The sequence below is a fragment of the Erpetoichthys calabaricus genome, chromosome 4 (assembly GCF_900747795.2).
Source record: "Erpetoichthys calabaricus chromosome 4, fErpCal1.3, whole genome shotgun sequence".
In the NCBI taxonomy this organism is placed as follows: Eukaryota; Metazoa; Chordata; class Cladistia; order Polypteriformes; family Polypteridae; genus Erpetoichthys; species Erpetoichthys calabaricus.
Genome location: NC_041397.2, coordinates 134,073,091 through 134,096,631, shown reverse-complemented (window position 1 = coordinate 134,096,631; position 23,541 = coordinate 134,073,091). Strand labels below are relative to the sequence as shown.

The following is a 23,541-nucleotide window of genomic DNA, read 5'->3' as shown; positions in this document are numbered from 1 at the left end:
GAAGATTCCCGGAAGAAACAGGGACAGGACCTGAAGTCTAACCAGGTGGGAAAGTACCGTCGCCGAGTTTCTGGGTTGAGGGTTTGTCTTGTAGTTCGAAAAGACCAGGCACAGGCTCTGCTCCCAATATACATAACCAGGCAAACAATATATATATAATGTATATAATGTACCAAACCTACAAAGTATGGAAACAGATCAGGACACCGTCACTATCTGGTTCTGCACTCAGTATTAAATTATTGTAGTAAATGTATTTATATCCAACGAATTTATTAAACCTACTCACTTTCATCTTCAGGTGTTGCCAGGTGCTTTGAGTTACAACTAACCATTTCATTATATTGGTCACTTAGGAATAAAGAGAGAGAAGGAAGCACCAGGCAGTGATAAAATGAAACTGTACCTGTGATGGAAGAGGCCTTGGAGGGAGAGCTGGAGGAGGAGGCAACCAGGCACTTTTCCCACCTGTAATAAAAGATAAATACATGTGAAATATGAAACATTCATGACTGCATGCATTATTTCTAGTATACATAGCACTACCCTGTTAAGATGGGTGGTAGGTATTAGTTTTGTGATGTAGTGCCAAGGATCCAAAATACATATATGACTGCTTGGAATGTATTGCTTTCCCTGTAATTGTATTCAGGAAGCAGACTATTTATTTAGTTTGATGCAGACAGCAAAGCTCTCTTTGACTACAATTTACAAATGATAAACTGTAAAGAAACTCTAACACAGAGCTGTCCAATTCTGTTCCTGGTTGTTTGCAGAGTCTGTGGGTTTAACTTCCACTCACCCTCCTAAAGAGAAGCTGTTTCACACTTTTAATTAAAACCCTTCCTGATTGACTATAATGTCTGCAGAACACATAAACACTAATTAGTTTCTACATTTCATATAAAAGCTGCAAAAATGCTTTACTTTCACAAATGTGAAAAACTGGACAGGCTAAAAAAATACTGTTATATTATTTTTACCTAAAAAAATGGAAAGGCAGCAAGTTCACAAACAGTAGAAATGTAGAAAATTATTTTATGTTAACTTGTCATGAACGGGATGCATTGTCAGTTACAGGTCATATGAAAAAGTTTGGGAACCCCTCTTAATTCTTTGGATTTGTGTTTATCATTGGCTGAGCTTTTAAAGTAGCAACTTCCTTTTAATATATGACATGCCTTATGGAAACAGTAGTATTTCAGCAGTGACATTAAGTTTATTGGATTACCAGAAAATATGCATCTTAACAAAATTAGACAGGTGCATAAATTTGGGCACCCCAACAGAGATATTACATCAATACTTAGTTGAGGCTCCTTTTGCAAATATAACAGCCTCTAGATGCCTCCTATAGCAATTGATGAGTGTCTGGATTCTGGATGGAGGTATTTTTGACCATTCTTCCATACAAAATCTCTCCAGTTAAATTTGATGGCTGCCGAGCATGGACAGCCTGCTTCAAATCATCCCATAGATTTTCGATGATATTCAAGTCAGGGGACTGTGATGGCCATTCCAGAACATTGTACTTCTCCCTCTGCATGAATGCCTTTGTAGATTTCGAACTGTGTTTTGGGTCATTGTCTTGTTGGAATATCCAACCCCTGCGTAACTTCAACTTTGTGATTGATGCTTGAACATTATCCTGAAGAATTTGTTGATACTGGGTTGAATTCATCTGACCCTCGACTTTAACAAGGGCCCCAGTCCCTGAACTAGCCACACAGCATGATGGAACCTCCACCAAATTTGACAGTAGGTAGCAGGTGTTTTTCTTGGAATGTGGTGTTCTTCTTCCACCATGCAAAGCACTTTTTGTTATGACCAAATAACTCAATTTTTGTCTCATTAGTCCAAAGCATTTTGTTCCAAAATGAATCTGGCTTGTCTAAATGAGCATTTGCATACAACAAGCGACACTGTTTGTGGCATGAGTGCAGAAAGGGCTTCTTTCTCATCACCCTGCCATACAGATGTTCTTTGTGCAAATTGTGCTGAATTGTAGAACGATGTACAGATACACCATCTGCAGCAAGATGTTCCTGCAGGTCTTTGGAGGTGATCTGTGGGTTGTCTGTAATCATTCTCACAATCCTGCGTACTGTATATGCCGCTCCTGTATTTTCTTGGCCTGCCAGACCTGGGTTTAACAGCAACTGTGCCTGTGGCCTCCCATTTCCTGATTACATTCCTTACAGTTGAAACTGACAGTTTAAACCTCTGAGATAGCTTTTTGTAGTCTTCCCCTAAACCATGATACTGAACAATCTTTGTTTTCAGATCTTTTTAGAGTTGCTTTGAGGATCCCATGCTGTCACTCTTAAGAGGAGAGTCAAAGAGAAGCACAACTTGCAATTGACCAGCTTAAATAGCTTTTCTCATGATTTGACACACCTGTCTATGAAGTTCAAGGCTTAACAAGCTAATCCAACCTATTTGGTGTTGCAAGTAATCAGTATTGAGCAGTTACATGCATTCAAATTAGCAAAATTACAAGGGGACCCAAATTTTTGCACAGCTAGTTTTTCACATTTGATTTAATTTCATACAACTAAATACTGCTTCACTAAAAATCTTTGTTCGGAAAACACCCCAGTACTCAGATGTTCCTAGGAAATGAAAGACATACCACTGTTATCTTTTTTGTTGAAAGTAGAGTAAATTATTATGCAGGCTAAGAGGGGTTCCCAAACTTTTTCTTATGACTGAATGTATGTCTGTATGGTATGAATTGCCAACTTTATAAAAGAACTAGTTAAACAAAAAATAGTAGAAATGGATTTCAATTCCGGATTTTAAAATCACGTACCATACACCTTAGATAAAATGACAATGTGAGCTTTTTTATTACCCATCGACTCAATGCAGAAACAGTGAAACAACAAAAACATGCAAGTTTCAATTAAAAGGAATTCTTTGTCTCTAATTAGTAGTCTAGCTGGAATTCAAACAAGCAGCTTTCATTCTATGATAAATGTTTTTTAAGGATAAGTTCAAGTGGCACGGACCTTTAAAATCTTCAGTTAACTTCGTGCTTAAGAGATCATCACCAGTTACCCAGACAATGCTAAGTGATGATTTTATACACTTGTAAATAGTAATGATGTTCTATTATCAGAACAAAAAACACTGCATTGAATTAAACTCCTTTTTATTAGCTCAAAAATATGAATAAATGGGACAGTTCATTGCTTGCATTTTCTTTAGAGTGCTAATTTTGCCACTATGTTTTTTTGTATTCTTTTTCATAAATTAAAAAGCCTTTCCATTCTAAAAATAAATTATATCCACTTTTATCAATTTTTCCAATTTTATTAATTTATTTATTGGTAAGGATTGTTTTTTAAAATATAGTGCACAATGTAACGGTTTGGTATGTGACATAATGGCACCTGAAGCAAAACTGACCCCACGCGTTGACTGCATAGTGATATTGTATTATTTGCATAAACAGGAATAATATAAACAGGTTATATAAGTAAATATTTAGAAGTAATCATTACAGTTTGATTTCTTGAATGTTTTGATTAAATTTGACTAGTTAATTTATTTTCAAGGCCTAAATATAATTTACATGGTTGCACTTTATGGTGATGCATTGAAAAAATATAATGGTGCTGTCACTATCACTGTAAGCTACCTGGAAGGATGTTACGTTAAACAGAGAATTGCCAAGGCCAGAGATTGTTTATACTCTTTTTTCAAAGGTAATATAATTTTAACTTCTGTGACACACAGTAGAATCAATCTTTTACAGAAATGTGAAAAGTGCAAAAAAAAAAAGTTTAACACAACCTAACTGTTTACCGCAATGTCTCACCTCAAATGCTTAATTTTATACTGTAAGTGTCTCTGAGCACTAGCTATTGTGAGCTGGCCAATTTTCAGATATCCTGCACTGTACACAGCTTAAAATCAAGATGCATGTAGCAGGTATTCATGCTTGTTTATTGGTTTGCATCTCACTGATGAATTTTTTTTTTTTTTTTAATTTTGCAGATTCGAGGTAGATATCAGTACATGGCCATATTGAATATGAATCACTTGCCAAACAGAATTAAGACATCTTTAACTGCAATCTGAATATAGCCTTGGTAGACTGTAGAGTTGAATGCAGCCAGTATGGATGTGTCAACTCAATTTCACTACTGCTACTTTTATTTGCTCCTAAGGTAATCACCTCATCAGCCCACCCAAACACACCAGCCCTATTATGTATGCGTTCAACTAAAACATGAACTAAGAAGAATAGACTATTTTGGCATTAGAAAGGATCAAAACAATATGAACAGAACATGAACACTGTGGTAAGATTGTGATCATTTCGGCAAGGTTATGGAAACTAAATCAAAGAAGAGACAGTGAGGCATGGTGACAGATACATCAAGTACACTTGACTGCCAGTTCCCTTGAAAATCCAGAAGTCATAGAACCTTGAAAAAGTAAGTATAGTGACCACAGCTTGAGTCAATTTACTGGCCCACCTATTGTAAGCCACTAGAAGGGGTCCCCTCATCCACAAACACAGAGTCTCTGACTTAATGGCAACATTTTTTGTTTCCAAGTACAGTTGTAATAGTCATTGAGGGCAGTACACACCCCCGTATTTATTCAATTGAACTAGTCAAGGAATAAATGGGTTTTTAAACTGTGATAGTCCTGGCATATATGCTTTTAGGAAGTACCTGGGATATGTCATTATAGCAGGGGATTACAGTGCAACACTATCACAAGTGCTGGTGATGTATAAAACCACATGAATTTTGAAAAATAAAATGGTGTGGGGAAAGTGGCCTGTCTGCACTAAGTGCAAAATAAGTAATAAGCTTCCCTCAGTAATTTACCACACTAATATGTTATTGTTACTCTTAGCTTTGTCTTCTTAAGAATATATGTTTTTCTAATTTTCTAGTATGTGCTCAATTGTTTACTTACCTAGAAAAATATAGCTTGTGAAAAATATAGTATGTGAAGCTGTCTGCATGCTGGGTGCTGCAAGCATGTTACCAACTGATGGGCTGGAACAATTGGCCCTGCATTATTCTCTATACCCTTGTGTGTGTGTGTGTGTGTGTTTGTGTGTGCGTGTGTGTGTGTGTTTGTGTGTGCATGTGCAAGCTGAACTTTTTAATTTAGCAATGGGCTTGAAGGTTTTCACCCATATTAAAACAAGGACCCTGTGTTGTTGGATTTTTTAAATTGTGTGTTTGCACTTACACTTCAAGCTTTTCTTAGTATTGGCAATGGATCACACACAAGTGTAAAGATATGAAAGGTCCAATACCTTTTTCTCCCTTAAATGTAGCCATAGTAATTTGTAAAAAGGAGCTTAATATCAGAAGACATTATGCTGCATCTTGTTTCTAACAACTACTGAGGAAGACCAAGCTACATTTGAAATAAACACTAAGGAAGTTAATATGTGCTCCTTCCACATTGTGGAAAAGAAGCTAGCGATATTATTCTCCTGTTTCAAAGAAGTGTAGTATTCTGGTGAGGAAGGAACAAGTATACATGTAAAAAAAATTTTTTTTTACATTTTTGCTGGCCTTGTGCTGAACAGCAAACACCTACCTGTTTGGTAGTATGCACTCCTTTTGCAGTACAGTGTGCAATTTGAGTTAAACAGTGATGGGAGAGGAGTGAAGCAACAGGTACTGCTTATGATTTGTCCCAAGCTTGCACTAAGATAGTCTGTTGATCAGAGAATACTGTTCCCTGATCCAAGGGCAACAGGTTAGTTCAGCAGTATTACAGGTAACTGAGCAACCCTCTTTATGGACAGCAGTGCTTACTCAACTCATGGAGGGGACTGGAAAAGATGTTCTAAAAATGCCTGCCCTTCCAAGCTGGGAAGGCACGATAGGTGCACATGGACTCTAGAATATCAATAGCAACAGCTTGCTCCTTTTAATTATGTACAGGTGCTGGTCATAAAATTAGAATATCATGACAAAGTTGATTTATTTCAGTAATTCCATTCAAAAAGTGAAACTTGTATATTAGATTCATTCATTACACACAGACTGATGTATTTCAAATGTTTATTTCTTTTAATGTTGATGATTATAACTGACAACTAATGAAAGTCCCAAATTCAGTATCTTGGAAAATTAGAATATTGTGAAAAGGTTCAATATTGAAGACACATGGTGCCACACTCTAATCAGCTAATTAACTCAAAACACCTGCAAAAGCCTTTAAATGGTCTCTCAGTCTAGTTCTGTAGGCTACACAATCATGGGGAAGACTGCTGACTTGACAGTTGTCCAAAAGACGACCATTGACACCTTGCACAAGGAGGGCAAGACACAAAAGGTCATTGCTAAAGAGGCTGGCTGTTCACAGAGCTCTGTGTCCAAGCACATTAATAGAGAGGCGAAGGGAAGGACAAGATGTGGTAGAAAAAAGTGTACAAGCAATAGGGATAACCGCACCCTGGACAGGATTGTGAAACAAAACCCATTCAAAAATGTAGGGGAGATTCACAAAGAGTGGACTGCAGCTGGAGTCAGTGCTTCAAGAACCACCACGCACAGATGTATGCAAGACATGGATTTCAGCTGTCGCATTCCTTGTGTCAAGCCACTCTTGAACAAGAGACAGCGTCAGAAGCGTCTCGCCTTTGGACTGCTGCCGAGTTGTCCAAAGTTATGTTCTCTGATGAAAGTAAATTTTGCATTTCCTTTGGAAATCAAGGTGCCAGAGTCTGGAGGAAGAGAGGAGAGGCACAGAACCTACGTTGCGTGAGGTCCAGTGTAAAGTTTCCACAGTCAGTGATGGTTTGGGGTGCCATGTCATCTGCAGGTGTTGGTCCATTGTGTTTTCTGAGGTCCAAGGTCAACGCAGCCATCTACCAGGAAGTTTTAGAGCACTTCATGCTTCCTGCTGCTGACGAACTTTATGGAGATACAGATTTCATTTTCCAACAGGACCTGACACCTGCACACAGTGCCAAAGCTACCAGTACCTGGTTTAAGGACCATGGTATCCCTGTTCTTGATTGGCCAGCAAACTCGCCTGACCTTAACCCCATAGAAAATCTATAGGGTATTGTGAAGAGGAAGATGCAATACGCCAGACCCAACAATTCAGAAGAGCTGAAGGCCACTATCAGAGCAACATGGGCTCTCATAACACCTGAGCAGTGCCACAGACTGATCGACTCCATGCCACGCCGCATTGCTGCAGTAATCCAGGTCAAAGGAGCCCCAACTAAATATCGAGTGCTGTACATGCTCATACTTTTCATGTTCATACCTTTCAGTTGGCCAACATTTCTAAAAATCCTTTTTTTTTGCATTGGTCTTAATTGATATTCTAATTTTCCGAGATACTGAATTTGGGACCTTCATTAGTTGTCAGTTATAATCATCAACATTAAAAGAAATAAACATTTGAAATACATCAGTCTGTGTGTAATGAATGAATCTAATATACAAGTTTCACTTTTTGAATGGAATTACTGAAATAAATCAACTTTGTCATGATATTCTAATTTTATGACCAGCACCTTTATACTGAGTGCAACCTGATCATTACCAACACACTCTTCAGAGAGGCCAATAAGTACAAGACCAATTGGATGCCCCAATCTAGGCACTGGTACATTATTGATTATACTATTGTTTGTAGGAGGGATGCACAAGACGTTTAGATCACAAAAAGAGCTGAGTGCTTGAGAGACTGCAGGCTGGTCAGGTCTGTCTTCATTCTTCACATAGTTCTGCTGCATCGTAACGTGCATTAAGGCCATGATTTTAGAAGCCCAACTTCTCTGAACTGACTGTGTGATTTGCATAGATAGCTTCCATATGCCATACTAAATTCTCTACAGAGGTTTTGCACTGGACCACAGAAAGAGAGGGTGTACAAAAATTTCACAAGGAGAATATCTAAGACAACATGAAATATTGTGGAATCTCTGCAAAACATCTTGAGCCCTGTGCTGAAAACAGAAACACACGGCGAGCTACAACACAAATAGCCTGTATTTATCTTAAAACAGCCAGAGGGGGCGAATTACTACTGTCAGATAATGCAGAAAGGAGTCTGCACCTGCACCCATAATACCGTCCTTTCAGTGCCCCTACTGCCCTTGAGAGTGTGCCTGAAAGACTGGACTTAACAGCCATTCCTGAAGCCCAACTACAAAGTCCACAAAATCTAACTTTTGCAGTATTAACCTGTTGACTTGAAATAAGCAATTGGCCCTGTAGTATGCCATGGCTGTTGCCTCAGGTGTATGGATTCATGCCATTGGCAACCTGTATTTGTGCAACAAGAGCTGTATTTGCCTGCTTTTCATTAAGTCAAATCATTTGGTGTGTATTTTCTCAAGTACAGTCTAGGTCATGTGTGATGACAGGAATTATTGTCAGACTAGACATTAAGCCCGTTACAATAACGGGCGCTAGAACAGTAGTCCATAAACATTAGTAGGAACAGTCTATATTAAATGGCAAGGGACCTTTTACCTCATTAAATTTTTTCCGTAAAATGCCTGTAATTTTCTCTGACAGTAATACTGGCTTTGCTGTCCGTAATATGTGTTTAATTTTCTGTCCCAACAGTGGGCAATCAGCAGATTCTCCTCAGCAACTGATGTAATGTGCGCGAAAATAAATCTACTTTTACTTTACACTTTACCGGATCAAGCTTCTTCATCGCAAATCTGACATCCTCAGAGTGAACACTTGCACAACAATGGGGAAGCTGGTCTGAGCATCTCAGTACCCAATTGGATTTTTCATGTTTTCTGTTTTACGTCTTACCCCATTTACCGAAATCCGATTGGATCTTCTGCGCGATATTTTATAGGTCCCGCCCTCTCTGTCTTGTGTGACGCGTCAGGCGGCCTTTGAAGCATCGCACCGTGCCCCGCGCATGCGCACTTCACCAGAAGACACACACATATGGACACTGGACGCACACAGGGGTTTTATTAAAGAGGATAATCAACAAATAAGTGCAATGATAGCAGATTTGCAATTATTGTATCAGACTGTGGTAGTGAAGAGGTGGCAAAGTCCAGAAACAAAGCTTTTTCTTTACTAGTCGTCCCAACCTATGTTCACAAGTTCTGGGTAGTGACTAAGACAATGACGTGGTGACTACAGGAGGCCAAAATGTGGCCCTGCACACCATTGCAGTATTCCATCTCCATGACAGAGTGTGAAACTTATCAATATGGAAAATATGGTTTCAGCATGTGGTACGTGTGTTGCCTGGAGGTGTAGCAGACAAAGCTTACTAGAAGAAGATTCAGGGCTGACACAGAAATTGCTGGAGAAATTATATTTGTCGACTGTCTGGGAATTCTATAACTAGAGGAGGCTGTTGGGGACAGAGAAGCCTGGTCAACCCAGCTCAGTGTGTTGTTAGTTTGACCATCCTCAGGATAAATACGTAGAACAAAAATGATGATTAATTTTGCCAAATCAGTCTAAAAATTAAAAACTGTGAAATCTGTCATATAGTCATGAATAGCAACAAAAGGATACGATCAAAGTGGAGCATATGATATTATTTATCTTGACTTTCAGAAAGCATTTAATAAGGTGCCACATGAGAGGTTGGGCATCAAATTAAAGGAAGTGGGAGTTCAGGGTGATGTTTTTAGATGGGTGCAGAATTGGCTCAGACACAGGAAGCAGAGGGTGATGGTGTGAGAAATCTCTTCAGAATTGGCCGAAGTTAAGAGTGGTGTTCCACAGGGGTCAGTGCTAGGGCCACTGCTATTTTTAATATATATAAATGATGTAACAAGCTGGATACGTTTGCAGAGGATACCAAGATAGGTGGATTAGCAAGTAATTTGGAATCCGTTATATCAATACAGAAGGACTTGGATAGCATACAGGCTTGGGCAGACTTGATGAAATGAAATTTAATGTCAGTAAATGTAAAGTATTACACATAGGAAGTAAAAATGTTAGGTTTGAATACATAATGGGCGGTCTGAAAACTGAGAGTACACCTTATGAGAAGGATTTTGGAGTCATAGTGGACTCTAACCTATCGACTTTCGACAGTGTTCAGAAGCCATTAAGGGGGCTAGCGGAATGTTACGTTATATAGCACAGTGTGTGGAGTACAAGTCCAAGGAGGTTATGCTCATCCTTTATAATGCACTGGTGAGGCCTCATCTGGAGCACTGTGTGCAGTTTTGGTCTCCAGGCTACAAAAAGGACATAGTAGTGCAAGAAAAGGTTCAGAGAAGAGCGACTAGGCTGATTCCAGGGATACAGGGGTTGAATTATGAGGAAATATTAAAAGTGCTGAGCCTATACAGTTGAAGCAAAAGAAGATTAAGAGGTGACATGACTGAAGTGTTTAAAATTATGAAGGGAAACAGTACAGTAGATCGAGACTGTTACTTTAAAATGAGTTCATCAAAAACACGGGGACACAGTTGGAAACTTGTTAAGGGTAAATTTCACACAAACATTAGGAAGTTTTTCTTTACACAAAGAACGATAGGCACTTAGAATAAGCTACCAAGTAGTGTGGTAGATAGTAAGACTTTAGAGACTTTCAAAACTTGACTTCATGTTTTTTTGAAAGAAATAAGTGGATAGGACTGGCGAGCTTTGTTGGGTTAAATGGCCTGTTCTCGTCTAGAGTGTTCTAATGTTCTAATCATTATGGTTCCATAATGTACATATTCTGAAACGCATGGCCTGATGCCCTTTGCCGATCTGGTTTTGGCCATGTGCATGATGCTACAGTGATAAACTCTGTCTCTCTGCAACCCTAGACATGGAATAATCAGGTCAGAAAATGAATGAACACATCTATTTAAAAACAAGCATAAAATGCATTTATGATTTCATATTATTGTGTTTTTATTTATATAATGGATTGTCTCAATTTATAGTATATTTCAAAAATTAAAGCTAAAATCCTTATCTATACTATACTTTGTTATACAGTACATACTATAGTCAATTATCTTATTTGAATGTTCTCGCTCAAGAACTGTAAAGGTTTACCAGAATAATGTGAAACTCGTTGAAAGACCTGGAAGGGAGTTTTAGGCTTGTCTGAACATATATGAAAGAATGAAAGATGTAAAGCAATGACATGTGGAGAAGAGGTGTGGAGCTGACAGTGGGCATGCAAGTTCTGAGAACAGATGACATTTTACTTTCTCTTTATTCTCCTGGTTAAGAATAATCTTTAGAAACTTGTGCTGTAAGTTATTTCCTTTAAACAGTTTCGGACTATGTACCATGCAGTTCACATAGCCAATCTGTAAATAAATTAAGCATGTAAACTTCCAAAATGTGGGCTGTATATTCTGTATATTGGAAAGGAAGAGAGTATTACTTAACATGTCATGTCTCTGTATATTAGTGGCAAACTTATAATTGTTTTCTCTATAGTCTGTTCTGTTGATCATTACTTTTACTGTAAGATGACTTGTTTTATATATATATATATATATATATATATATATATATATATATATATATATATATATATATATATATATATATAGACTGTAATTCTGATTACAACATTTAATTCTTCATTCCATCGTATCCATCCATAAACACTGACAATGGTGACTGAATATTTGTTACCTTGGTTATTCTGTTGAAAAAGTTTATTAAGGTCAAGGGATGAGGCTCTTGAGTGTGTTTTCTGAGGTCTGGGTGGTGGAGTGGGAGGTTCTTCAGACTTCTTCATTGCATCATCGATGGAAGTGCTAGAGTAGGACCTGATTAAGAAAAAGGGGTGCACCATGAAATAAATAAGAGAAAAATTTCTACAGTATTATTTTTTAACATCAGATGAAAATGATTTTTATCTATACAAAAACTTCCTTTTCATAAAATGTCAAAAGTGCTAGTCATCTTACATGTTCTTACATATGGATTATGTAAATCTGATTCCAGCTCTTAAATGTCCTGGAAATACAGTATGAATTAAAAAGTGGATGAGGGTCAAAATGAGATTTAACACAAGTTACACACACTTCTAAATGATCTGCAAACCTGGGTAACTTGTTGCTTAGCAAAAAAAGGGTTCCTTTATTCTTCAATAAATATTATTTTCAAAAGGAATTAATAAGCTTGTTTATTTTTCAAGTTATTATTAATATGACAAGGAGAATCTTGAACTTGCCGTATTCTGTTGGAAAGAAGTTGCTTTAGAAAAGTTACACATTTTTAATTTTTAACTGTTCTGTCTAAAACTTCTATCACTCTGGAGCATTGAGCCATTTCTTTTTTAGTTAAAAGTTAATACTAGATGTTGGTCCCTGGTAGTACACATCAAGCATCTGAACACCACTGATATACTTTAAACATTGTATTCTGTTTCAGCAGTTATGACTTTAAGATTACATGATTGTTTTGGAAGTAAAAAACATTTTACCATGTTCCATCAGCAGTGGTGTCAAGGTGTACCTCTCACTGATCAAATAAAGACTGCAATTCATTTCCTCTGAATAGATTTACCAGTAACATGACTTTCATGTATGTTTTTTAATAGCTTGACTTTTTAGAAATCCTTAGATTTCTTTCTTTATAAGAACAATGTTTGTTATTGTAGTAAATAGTGACTTTGAGAAAATGTGTAAATATTTGAAAGACATATCAAAATATTTAAATATCAAGTGTTCTTAATTAGAATTTATCAAATATCTGAAGTTAATAGTTTTCTTTTATTTTTATATTTGTGTAACAGATAACAATAACAAGAGAATGCAATAAATTAATAAAAATAATAAAAAAAAATAAAAAACAGGAGTTAATCTCCAAAGAAAATATATGGTCTACAAAGATCACATAAAACTTCATGCAATGAGCAATACACAAAATGGATTTCTAAGTAAATAAGCTTACCACAGTTAATAAACAAGCAGGTTTTCATTATTTAGATATCTAATTAAAACACATTAATAGAAGTTGAAATTTCTAATGTTACTATTAAGAAAATAATATTAGGCATGAGGCAATACTATTACCAAGAATTAAAAAAATAAATAAAATAAAAAAAAAAAACATGCAACAAGGCACAACAATAACATCACTTATTTAAAATATCTTAAGGAGTTACTATAAAATTTGAATAAATTATTAGGTGTATTTACATTATTACTGGATCCAGTGTATTAAATTAAAGCTTACATTTTATTGTTATTATTATTATTTATCGAGTTGTGTGGTATACTAAATTATCAAAACAACCCAATTTTCGGGATTTTCAATACTGGAAGAAAATGTCAAACTTTCTCTGAACCCACTCCCAATTCCCTCAAGAATTGGTAGTGTAATACGTTGAAAAATATTCATACTGTAGACTTATTGATATGAAACTACAAGGTTCAACATGGTTGGGACATCACAGCTCCCCTCCTTTATTGCATAGTACAATGCAATGGCACAGAACACCAGGGAGGCATGACATTGTGAGCCACACCATGGATGGAGTAAGACCAGGGTGAGTTACCAGTTGTCTGCTTTAGAACCATTTTACTACTAGTATTGTGGTTTAAACCTGGTATTGATACCAAAGTCCAAATTTTAGTACTGATCCAACACTAATTCTTTATTTGGCAGAAGCCTTTAATCCAAGTTAATTCACACAAAAAAATAACAAGAACAGTTTAAAGCAATGCTTGAAATTATATAAAAAAAGAACACTCTTATTGTAATCCAATAAACATCTACTCTAAACCAAATCATATTGTATGTACAATGTAACTATTTAAGCAGTCTTTTGAAGAGCTGCCATATACAACTCTATCTGAAGCAAAAACGTTAAACCTGACTCAAAAATATAAATGGCATCAAGCAAAACCTTATACAAGCACCTAATGTGGCAGACTGACTAATGATTTTGCAGCTGGTCTTGTGGTTGAAAATGTCAAGAAGCTGTCTGCCAAATGTCCATGGGCTTAGCTCTTTCACTTTTAGGGACTGGTAGGTCTGCATCAAAGTTTTAGAGACATTTACGCAGATGTTCTTGCTGCACTCACTGCCAATTTCATGGTCTTCTAGAGTTTCCTACCACACAGCTTATTTATCCAACAAATCTTTCAGATGTCTATAAAGCCAGTGTACCTATTTGTAATGAGCCTCTGTGGTGCAGTCAATCCTTGTAAGGTTGGCAACATTTAAATGCAGAGAATCAAGAAAAGTTGCTCTTACAGTCTGATGATGACTTGTTAAAGCAATCAGCTGAAATTAATATCCAAACCTTATTATTGGGACTGGTTTAGCTGGTCATTCATGTATACATTTTCTCTACTCACACAAATAAAATCTTTTCTGAATTTGGATCCATAAACACGTTTACTGTGATAACTTTGAAGTAAATATCCATTCAACCAGAATATCAGGTCCTTAACCTGCAATTGCTGAGTGCTTTGAATAGTGAGAAAAGCGCTATATAAATGCAAAGAATATCAGCCTACTCTGCCCAGTGCCAACATTGTATTAAGTGTTTGGAATTAAACCATTTCTCCAGATGTAATTATTTTCTTTGGCTGTTACTGCCCTGGTTAGGACAGCCTTTCCCCTATTGCAAATTAACCATTGCTCATCTTAATGGTGCCACTAGTAATTCAGACTCTTCACAGAATGCCTCTAACAAAAGGTGTTGAGGTGGTGGTAAGATAACACAGTATGCTAGAAATTGGTATTAATGAGATGGCAGACACTTCCAACAATAATACCACTTATATCCTTCTACTACTTTATCAGTTCTAAAGTATTTTTTGTTGCAAATCTATGCATTAAAGAAGAAGTTTTAAAATATGACAATCAAACATAATAACATTAATAAAAAAGAGGCTTACCTTGTTATACATCCTTTTATTAATTAAAATAAGAGGAGTTCAGAGACACAGACAAGGAGCTTATTTTAAAATAACATTAATGAAATCATGCCAAATTCTAAAGAAGCTCTGCACAATCCAATACAAAGGACATTTGAGTTTGACTAGTTTTAGACAATATAAAATATCACTTTCCCATTAGGATTTTTCCAATTGAGCAAAATTAGTCGGCAGACTAACAATGCCTTTTAGGAAATAATGGTCAGTTTATCACCAGTGTAAGTTTATTTGAAATAACTCCTGACTGTTATACATTGATTTGTGGTGATCACAAACCCTACATTATCTGACATATCAAAAAAATTTTTCCCAAAAGGGCTTAAATTTATAACAATCCCAAAGCATATGCCTGAGCGAGGCTGGAACTGCCTGACATTATTCAAAATTATGGTCCAGTTCCTAATATACAGTATTTTAGATAATTTTAATTTGATGTGTCTGGTGAACAATTTTCAGCTGAAGTATAGCATGTTCTACACTTACAAAAGAATAGTAAACTTTGCAAATTATTGAATTTCACTCCTTGCCTAAAATGTTAATAGAGAGGACTTTCTTTGAGCATTGCTGAGCATAGCCTAGAGAGTCTGAAAATGCCACTAATATTCTTCTCCCTTGATAGTTAAAATATTTTCAAGCATGGGTGTTCCTGGTAAATCTGGGAACTTTGGCAAATTGTTTTTTACATATAAACATGATCTCCATTCATTTTGAATGTGCCTCTGCATCCAGCAGATCCTTTAGGTTGTCTTCAGTTATGAGATACTTCATAAAAATATAAGGCAAAAATCTTCAAGAACACCTTAAGGGTCATCGTTCATAAAGATTACATAGATGTTTAAAACTGTATTACCATATCTCACAAAGTGCATCATGGTAGAGTTTTCCCAGCATTTTTGCAGCAAAACCTATAGCTAGGTTTGAAAATTGTCTATAGGATGTACCATATATTAAAACCTTTTAATTAGCAGTCAAGTGTTAATGTAATTCTCAAAGTGCCCAAGTAGCTTCATTTCTCTAATAAGGCTTCTTTTTTGGGATCTACTGCTTGTTATGTTCAATTCCTGACAGGCTATATCAAGGAAGCTATGTCATTGCACCTTCGGAGATGGAAAGATGCACCTGAGACCATTACCTGCCACACAAAGGTTTACTGTATATCCTGAAAAAAAAGCTCAGCTAATGGCATTTTCTTGTTCACTTTGATCTTGGCAACCCACACACTTGTTACAAATTAATCTGTTTCTTCTGACTTGCTGTTTGGCTATAAATAAGTCTGTTGCTTTTACATTTTCTGAGCTGCCCCTACTACAGCAATAGGTCGACCTAAATCATTTGTTGCATTCACCAATAGATGCCATCTAGAATAAAAAAAGTCTTCTGGAAAAGGCTCACTTTCTCATTATTATCTCTGCTTGCATCAATTAAGAATAGATAAAAATGTTATTTTTCAAACTAGGGGGCTTCTCCCCTTACTTGCTTCGCTCGTCCACCCTCCCCGTCTGCACTACATGCCAACCACTTTGTGTCTCTGCCGCTCACATTGTGAAGAAGGGGGCTGAACGCACCCCAAGGATATGCAATTGCTCCTCCGACACACCCTCTTAAATGGTGATTAAAAAAAAAACTATATGTGTTTCCCATTGTAACTCTTCTTTGCTCGATCAGCTGCTGCTGTGCCGCGTGATCTGCATTTCACACGGCGCACTTCTGTCATATCAACTATGTCCAAATGTTCAATATCTTTTCGCTTTTACCTTTTCATCAATATCGCATTGAATTTTGATTCCTTGTTTGGAATTACATTGTGACAACGCAACGAATAACTGCCTGTGAGTGAATATTATTTTTCTCTCTTCAAGAAATGTGTCTGACATAACCATGCAGAACTTTTCCAAATCTCTTTGCATAAGCTCTTGTCTCGCAGGGCTTCTGGCCCCGGACGTGGTTACATCGATTGGCACGAAGACTCGTCTTGTGGGGCGTGAAAGTGTTTCTGAGACAATCACGTCTTGTCTCCTTCCAAGAATTTTTTTTAATATAATAGAGAAAAACTGTCTTTACCATGAAACTTACAGGAATATAATTCACCTTTTCAGCTAATGATTTCCTGTGCTATAAATAAAAAGATTTGGGACAACAGATTAGCTAGACAGCATTTTTTTTTTTTTTTTTTTAAGTATCATGAATGACTTAGTAAGTACCAGATTACTCTAACACAGCTAAAATACTCTCTTTCTGATCTACACCACAATGGTGCTTTAATAGCGCCAATTTAAGGATAGAAGATTGCACAAGAAGGCATGTTTGCCACCTTCAGAATATCTGCTGATCACTCACAAAAGTAATTCTTTAAAGAAAGCTTTAACCACTATAGAAGTCACCAACAAGTCCTGAAGTTTAGTTGTGTCTCAGCACTCAGAGACTTCTGTTTCTTCTCAAGAATCCTTTTGACAGCCACATCCTTTATTAAGATCATCAGAACCAGAGCTACCCACTGTTATACCCGTTTCTACAGTCACACCCAGCCTCAGGAAGTTTAGATAAGAATGCCATTAGTTCAGGTGATGCTACAGGCTGTCCACTCTAAATGCTTTGATGTTACAGTTTACCCGTAGTCAAAGGATGTTTATTTTTGTTTTATTTAGAAGATGGGTGAAAATTTCCCTCTAAAATATCATAGCATTGATAAATGCAGAAAGACAAGCACTAGAGTGGGTGTTGTGAATATTAATGTGCACTAAATGCTCAATTTGTTAACTATCAGAATGTCTCGTTGAATGTTTTGACTGCACAAGGAGAACTTCACTTGTTTTTTGACTTAGATTGCAGTTCTATATTTAAAAGGCTGAGGTCACCACTATACAGGAGTACATTTTTGTTTGAATTTTTTGTTACTTTATGTGTTTTGTTCTCTTCAATAAAATAAAATTTTAAAAAGCTAAGGAAAACTGTTTTCACTTTTTGATAAATCAAAATTATATTCAGCTCCATTCCCATTCAAATCCTCTAAAGCAGGGGTCCCCAACCCCCAGTCTGACAGCCGGGCCACAAGAGAACTGCCGGCAATGGAGACTCACTCAGACTTTTCAGAACGCTTGGCGGGCGGGGCTTTGCAGCGGCACAGAGAGAGATGAGAGACCAAGGTGAGAGAGTATTACAGCAAAGTATTTTTATGGTCCCGACAGTTTCTCCATATGACACAAGTCTATAGAAATCTTGTTACTACGAAGTACATTCAGGAGATACTTTCATTACAACGAAGTGACCTTGAAATGCTTGAATAAATCATCCACAGAGCAGTTAGATCTGTGGTCGCAGCTCAGTTGTGCACATTTGCACAATGATCCCCAAACAGAAGCATTGTACTTTCCTTGTACTGTTTTTTTTTTGTTTTTTTTTTTTGCTGTTTTTGTTTTCTGTGGTTTCCAGTGATACCTTTTGCTTATTGCTTGTCAACATTTGAAAAACATCCATTGGAATTTAACTCATTGTCACCCTCCTATAGAAACGTCAGACACGATAAAAAGATATCAGTGTTGATGTTTGTGATGTGCAATCTGTTGGAATGACAAATGCAATGCATAAGTCTTTGTTATATGCAAAAAAAGAAGAAAAATCTCGGGTTGCAAACGTATGCAAACTGCTTAATAACTTAATAGAAATGTTATGTAAATTGTGTATAAAACTGCCCTACGAACCCACCCCGAATCCTCAGCTCCCCCCACCCCAATTCCCGACCGGTCTGTGGAAAAATTTGCATCTAGTAAAGTGGTCCTTGCTGACAAAAAGGTTGGGGACCACTGCTCTAAAGGATTTTGAAAACCTCATAAGAACAATTATGGGAGTTATTCTGTTTTTAAAACTGAGCTGAAAGTGAGTTAACCATGGTAGATGGATATTCATATAGGGGGAGAGGCAAGTAAAAGTGGGTAACGGAATATCTGATTCTTTATGTGTCATCTAGAGAGTTGGTGATAGCACAACATGAAGGCCTCAAGCTTTCTAGTTTCACTATGTACCTAATAAGGAATGTGTGAAAAAAAGTACTTTTGTGAGGAGAATAAATGCCACCTGCCGCCAGGAAAGAATAAAAAAGATCAAAGAAAGAAAAACAATGTTCTGAAGTTGCTGAAAGAATTAAGAACCATCAACTGCAACAACTATCACTTAAAGGGCAGAAGGATTGTCCTTTCCTCTTTGTCCACATGTCACTCTTTCATTTATCCTTCTTCCACACACATTTATCATCATTTTTTACACTTTTACAAGATATTTAATGAGTGGTAAGGGGATATGAAAGTTTAAACACTTCCTCTTTATTGTAATGCATATCATCTTTAATTCATTTTTGGAGTAAAATATAAAACATCATTCTTGGTTTCTGCCAATTTTTTTATAGCCAATAAAAAGAAGTGAAATAAGGTGAGCATGCAATACATGCCATAACATGATTTTTTTTCCTTCATAAAAGATACCAACCACAATAAGAAGTTCAATGTTATAAGAGGTTTTGCTTTTGCACATTGGTTTTAAAAAATATTCAAAACCCTTCACTTTTTAAAAATTTTGTTATGTTGCAGACTTGTGCTAAATAGTTTTCTTTTTTTTCCCCCCACATAAAGCAACAGTCAATACCCCAGAATGATTAAGAAAAAACAGGATTTTAAAAATTGTTGCAAATTTATGAACAATAAAAAACCAAAATATTGCATTGACACAAGTATTCACAACCTTTACTCAGTACTTAGCTGAAGCACTTTTGTCAGTGATTCCAGCCTGAAGTCTGCTTTGCTTTGTTTGGTATGACACGACAAGCTACGCACACCTGGATTTGTTTTTTTTTTTTTTTGTCGTTCTTCTCTACAGATCCTCTCGAGTTCTGTTGTGTTGAATGTAGGCCATCAGTGGACAGCTATTTTCAGGTCCCTCCAGAGATGTTCGATTGAGTTCAAGTCTGGGCTTTGCCTGGCAACTCAAGGACATTAACAGAATTATCACTAAGACACTCCTGTGTTGTCTTTGCTTTATGCTTAGAGTCATTGTCCTGTTGGAAGGTGAACCTGAGGCCCATAGCACTTTGGGGCAGGTTTTCATAAAGGATATACCTGTATTATTCTGCCTTTGTCTTTATATCAACTCTCTAGTCTCAGCCTACTGCTGAAAAACAACCCCACAGTGTGATGCTGCCACCACCTTGCTTCGCCATTTGAATGGCAATGTCCATGTGATGAGCATAGCTTAGCTTCCTCCAAACATAAGAATTACATGCTAATCTTGTTTTCATAAGCCCAGAGACTCTTGTTTCTTATAGTCCGTTGAGTGCCTTTTGCAGACTTCAAGCAGACTTCAAGATGTCTTTTACTGAAGAGAGGCTCCTGTCTGGCTGCTACAGTCATATAGCCTAGACCAGCAGAGTGTTGCAGTGATGGCTGTACTTCTGAAAGTTCCTCCCATCTCCACACAGGTTCTCTGAAGTTCAGCCAGAGCGACCATCAAATTCTCTGTCACCTCCCTTACCAAGGCCTAATTTCTCAGTTTGTCCAGGTGACCAGCTCTAGGAAGAGTTGTGATTATTCCAAACTTCTTCCATTTAGGAATTATGAAGGCAACTGTGCACTTAGGAACCTTCAATGCTTCAGGATTTTTTGTAGCCTTCCCCAGATTCTGCCTCAAAACAATCCTGTCCCTAAGCTTTGCAGGTAATTCTTTCTAACTCATGGCTTTGTCTTTGCTCAGAGGGACCTTAGATTGTGTGTGTGTGCCCTTCCTAGTCATGTCTAATCCATGAACTGATCACAGAAGGACTTCAAACAAGGTGTAGAAACGTTTCAATGAACAACAGTAGAAAAGGATGCACCTGAGACAGATTTAAAGTGTCAAGCAAAGGGACGAATACTTGTGTCAATGTGATATTTACATTTTTATCTTAATACATAATTCACTCACTCACTCACTCACTCACTCACTCACTCACTCACTCACTCACTCACTCACTCACTCACTCACTCACGTCTGTCCGAAGCCGAATGCGCAGTCACCTTCTGTGCACGTCCAAAGCCGAATGCGCAGTCGCCTTCTGCGCAGCTGCCCGAAAAACCTTACGAGACCGACATCGCAGCAGGCGGCGGATTTACGGCCGCGAAAATTCAAAGAGAAAGGCGACTTCGATCGACATCCAACCCCAACATCGCGGCAGGCGGCGGATTTATGGCCGCAAAAATTCAAAGAGAAAGGCGACTTCGATTAAAGCTCGAGGCCTAATTACGCATTCTGATTCAATTACGCATTCATTCAATACACCTATATCAGGTTTGTGGTGCTTATACTTATTACTATTCCACTCGTGCCCATTTCATCTTACGTTGTCGAAACGGGCTCTTTGTCTAGTTTTTAATAAATATGCAACAAATTCTAAAATCATTTTTTTCAATGTCATTCTAGGGTATTGAGTGTTGTTTGATTTGGGAACAAATTCATTTATAAATGGGTTTCGAACAAGGCTACAACATACCAAAATGTGAAAAAAAGTGAAGCAGTGTGAATACTTTCTGAATCCACTGAATATAAAGTGTTGAAAACAACTGATTAATATTGAGTGATAAAAACAGTATACAATGTGTTACTAATTGGTCATATTCTAGTAATTACTCATCACTCTCTTCTGAAACATTCTGCCACAGCATTCCCAAAAAGTTTTACTACTTCTTTTGGCCTCCAAGAGTCACTTAGGGTCAAAAAGCTTTCACTAGGTACCCATGTTTATAAAAATCCTGCAAAAACATTCAGTTTGATACCTCACAACTGTGAAATTTGTGGAAATGTAATTTCTCTGGGGAAAATGGGGTATATATTAAACATATTTGTAATTAAAAAAATAGTAACATTAATACATTTTCATTAACACCTTATCTAGATCAATGAAATGAAAAATGTTCAGGAATGAAGCTGCTTATGATCTTCATATTAAGATTTAATGAAACTCTTAACAAAACCAAAAGTCATATGTTTTTCTCAAAATGGTTCTGCAGTGTTCCTTATTGTTTAAAAGATCAACACTGATTTTGAAAAGCTAATCTCCAAAGATATTACCACTCTTGATATACAGTATTAAGTTCATGTATCTAAACACAAACATATATATGTACAGGTATGTTTATGTATATATAAATATATACAGTACATAAACTCATACAGATTACTGTATATTCTTTTCAGAAAAAAGAGCAATATTTAAGTTTTTTTTTAATAAAAAAAACAAAATCACAGGCAGTAACGCAGATTAGTAACAAATGCTAAATATATTTATGCTTTAGACAAACCTGAGGTTACCTTGGTCTAGTCCAAGATTTATGATGTGGATCCATCTCTTGAGTACGATCTGAAAGAAAGAATAATGTACAAATAATATTTTTTTCAAAAAATAGCACAGAAAGATAAATATTACTGCTCATAAGGAAGAATAAATAAACATGCATGAAACTAATTTCACTCTTATTTCCCTTGGCTCTCAACTAACAGGAATCATTGTAGATTAATATTCCTGAGTAATGTTTTAAGTGTTACACACTAACTTTCAACAAGTCGTAGAAACTTTCATTGGCCAGTGTTTCAATGGCAATTATGTACAGCATGGCTGTAAGTTACAGATGGCAGTAGGTTTTTTGAGTTGTGGGCTGTTCATAATATATCTGTGAAGCAATTATGCACAAAACCCAAGTAAAATTGTTTTTTGTGACAGACTCTTTCATTTAGCACACACTACAATGTTCCTGTTATGCCGTCAGAGTTAAAAACAAGCAGATGGGTTAATTGGCTAACCGGGAGGAAAAGTCAATAGACAGGCAAGAATCTAAATCAGGAGGACAAGAGATTTGGTGACTAAACTGAAGGAAAACAAAAACTTGTAATTCGAAAAAGAAAAGAAAGCAGAGTCAAAACCAGAAAATAAACACATGAGGTTTTTCACAAAAGTTTCTGAATGTATCTACAAAGTCTGATAGCAAATGTTTCACCCAGATACCATTGCAAAATTGATGTATGACCTCCACAGAGGCGAAACCCTGGCAACTGGCTAACAATCAAGTATCAAAACAGTGATGTCTGAATAAAAACAAAATGGTATTTCAGTATCTTTACATATCAACAGAAAAATAATTGATAACTTTCACAAGGCACCACATACAATTGAAATACTTAACCAAAAACCTTTCTGACTATAAATAACACTAATAATGGGTATATTTTGTTTAATTAATTATTTATCATTCCCAGAAAAAAAAAGTAAATGTGGTTCATGACAGTTGCGTTCAGAGTTACTTAAATCTTATGTCTTACTCTTTCCTGATCTGAATCTCTATTTGCCTTTAATGCCATTATGTTTGTAGTACTAGGGTGTTGTACCATGTTAGCCATTATGAATGTAGTGAGAAGTCAAGCAAAATGACACCTTTTATTGGCTAACTAAAAAGATTACAATATGCAAGCTTTTGAGGCAACTCAGGCCCCTTCTTTAGATATGATGTAATCATTATGTTCACATACATAATGAAGTGACCACATGATGTATTGATGATCTACATATAAATCAATGCTATTTTTGAAAGTGAAATGTCAGGAGGAAAATAAATAGTTGAAACTTCTGGTCAGAGGATGGGATTTTGGGAGGGCTGCTTAATGCCTAAACTGTG

At 36.6% G+C, this 23,541-nt stretch overlaps 1 protein-coding gene across 1 annotated transcript in view; it reads right to left on the bottom strand.

Annotated features, from left to right (window-relative positions):
- Nucleotides 1-23,541, bottom strand: part of reps2 (RALBP1 associated Eps domain containing 2) — a 241,800-nt gene that overhangs the window by 75,726 nt on the left and 142,533 nt on the right. The window contains 3 exon segments of the mRNA XM_028799808.2: nucleotides 407-468; nucleotides 11,592-11,728; nucleotides 22,184-22,232. Coding sequence (XP_028655641.1) covers nucleotides 407-468; nucleotides 11,592-11,728; nucleotides 22,184-22,232 — 248 coding nt within the window.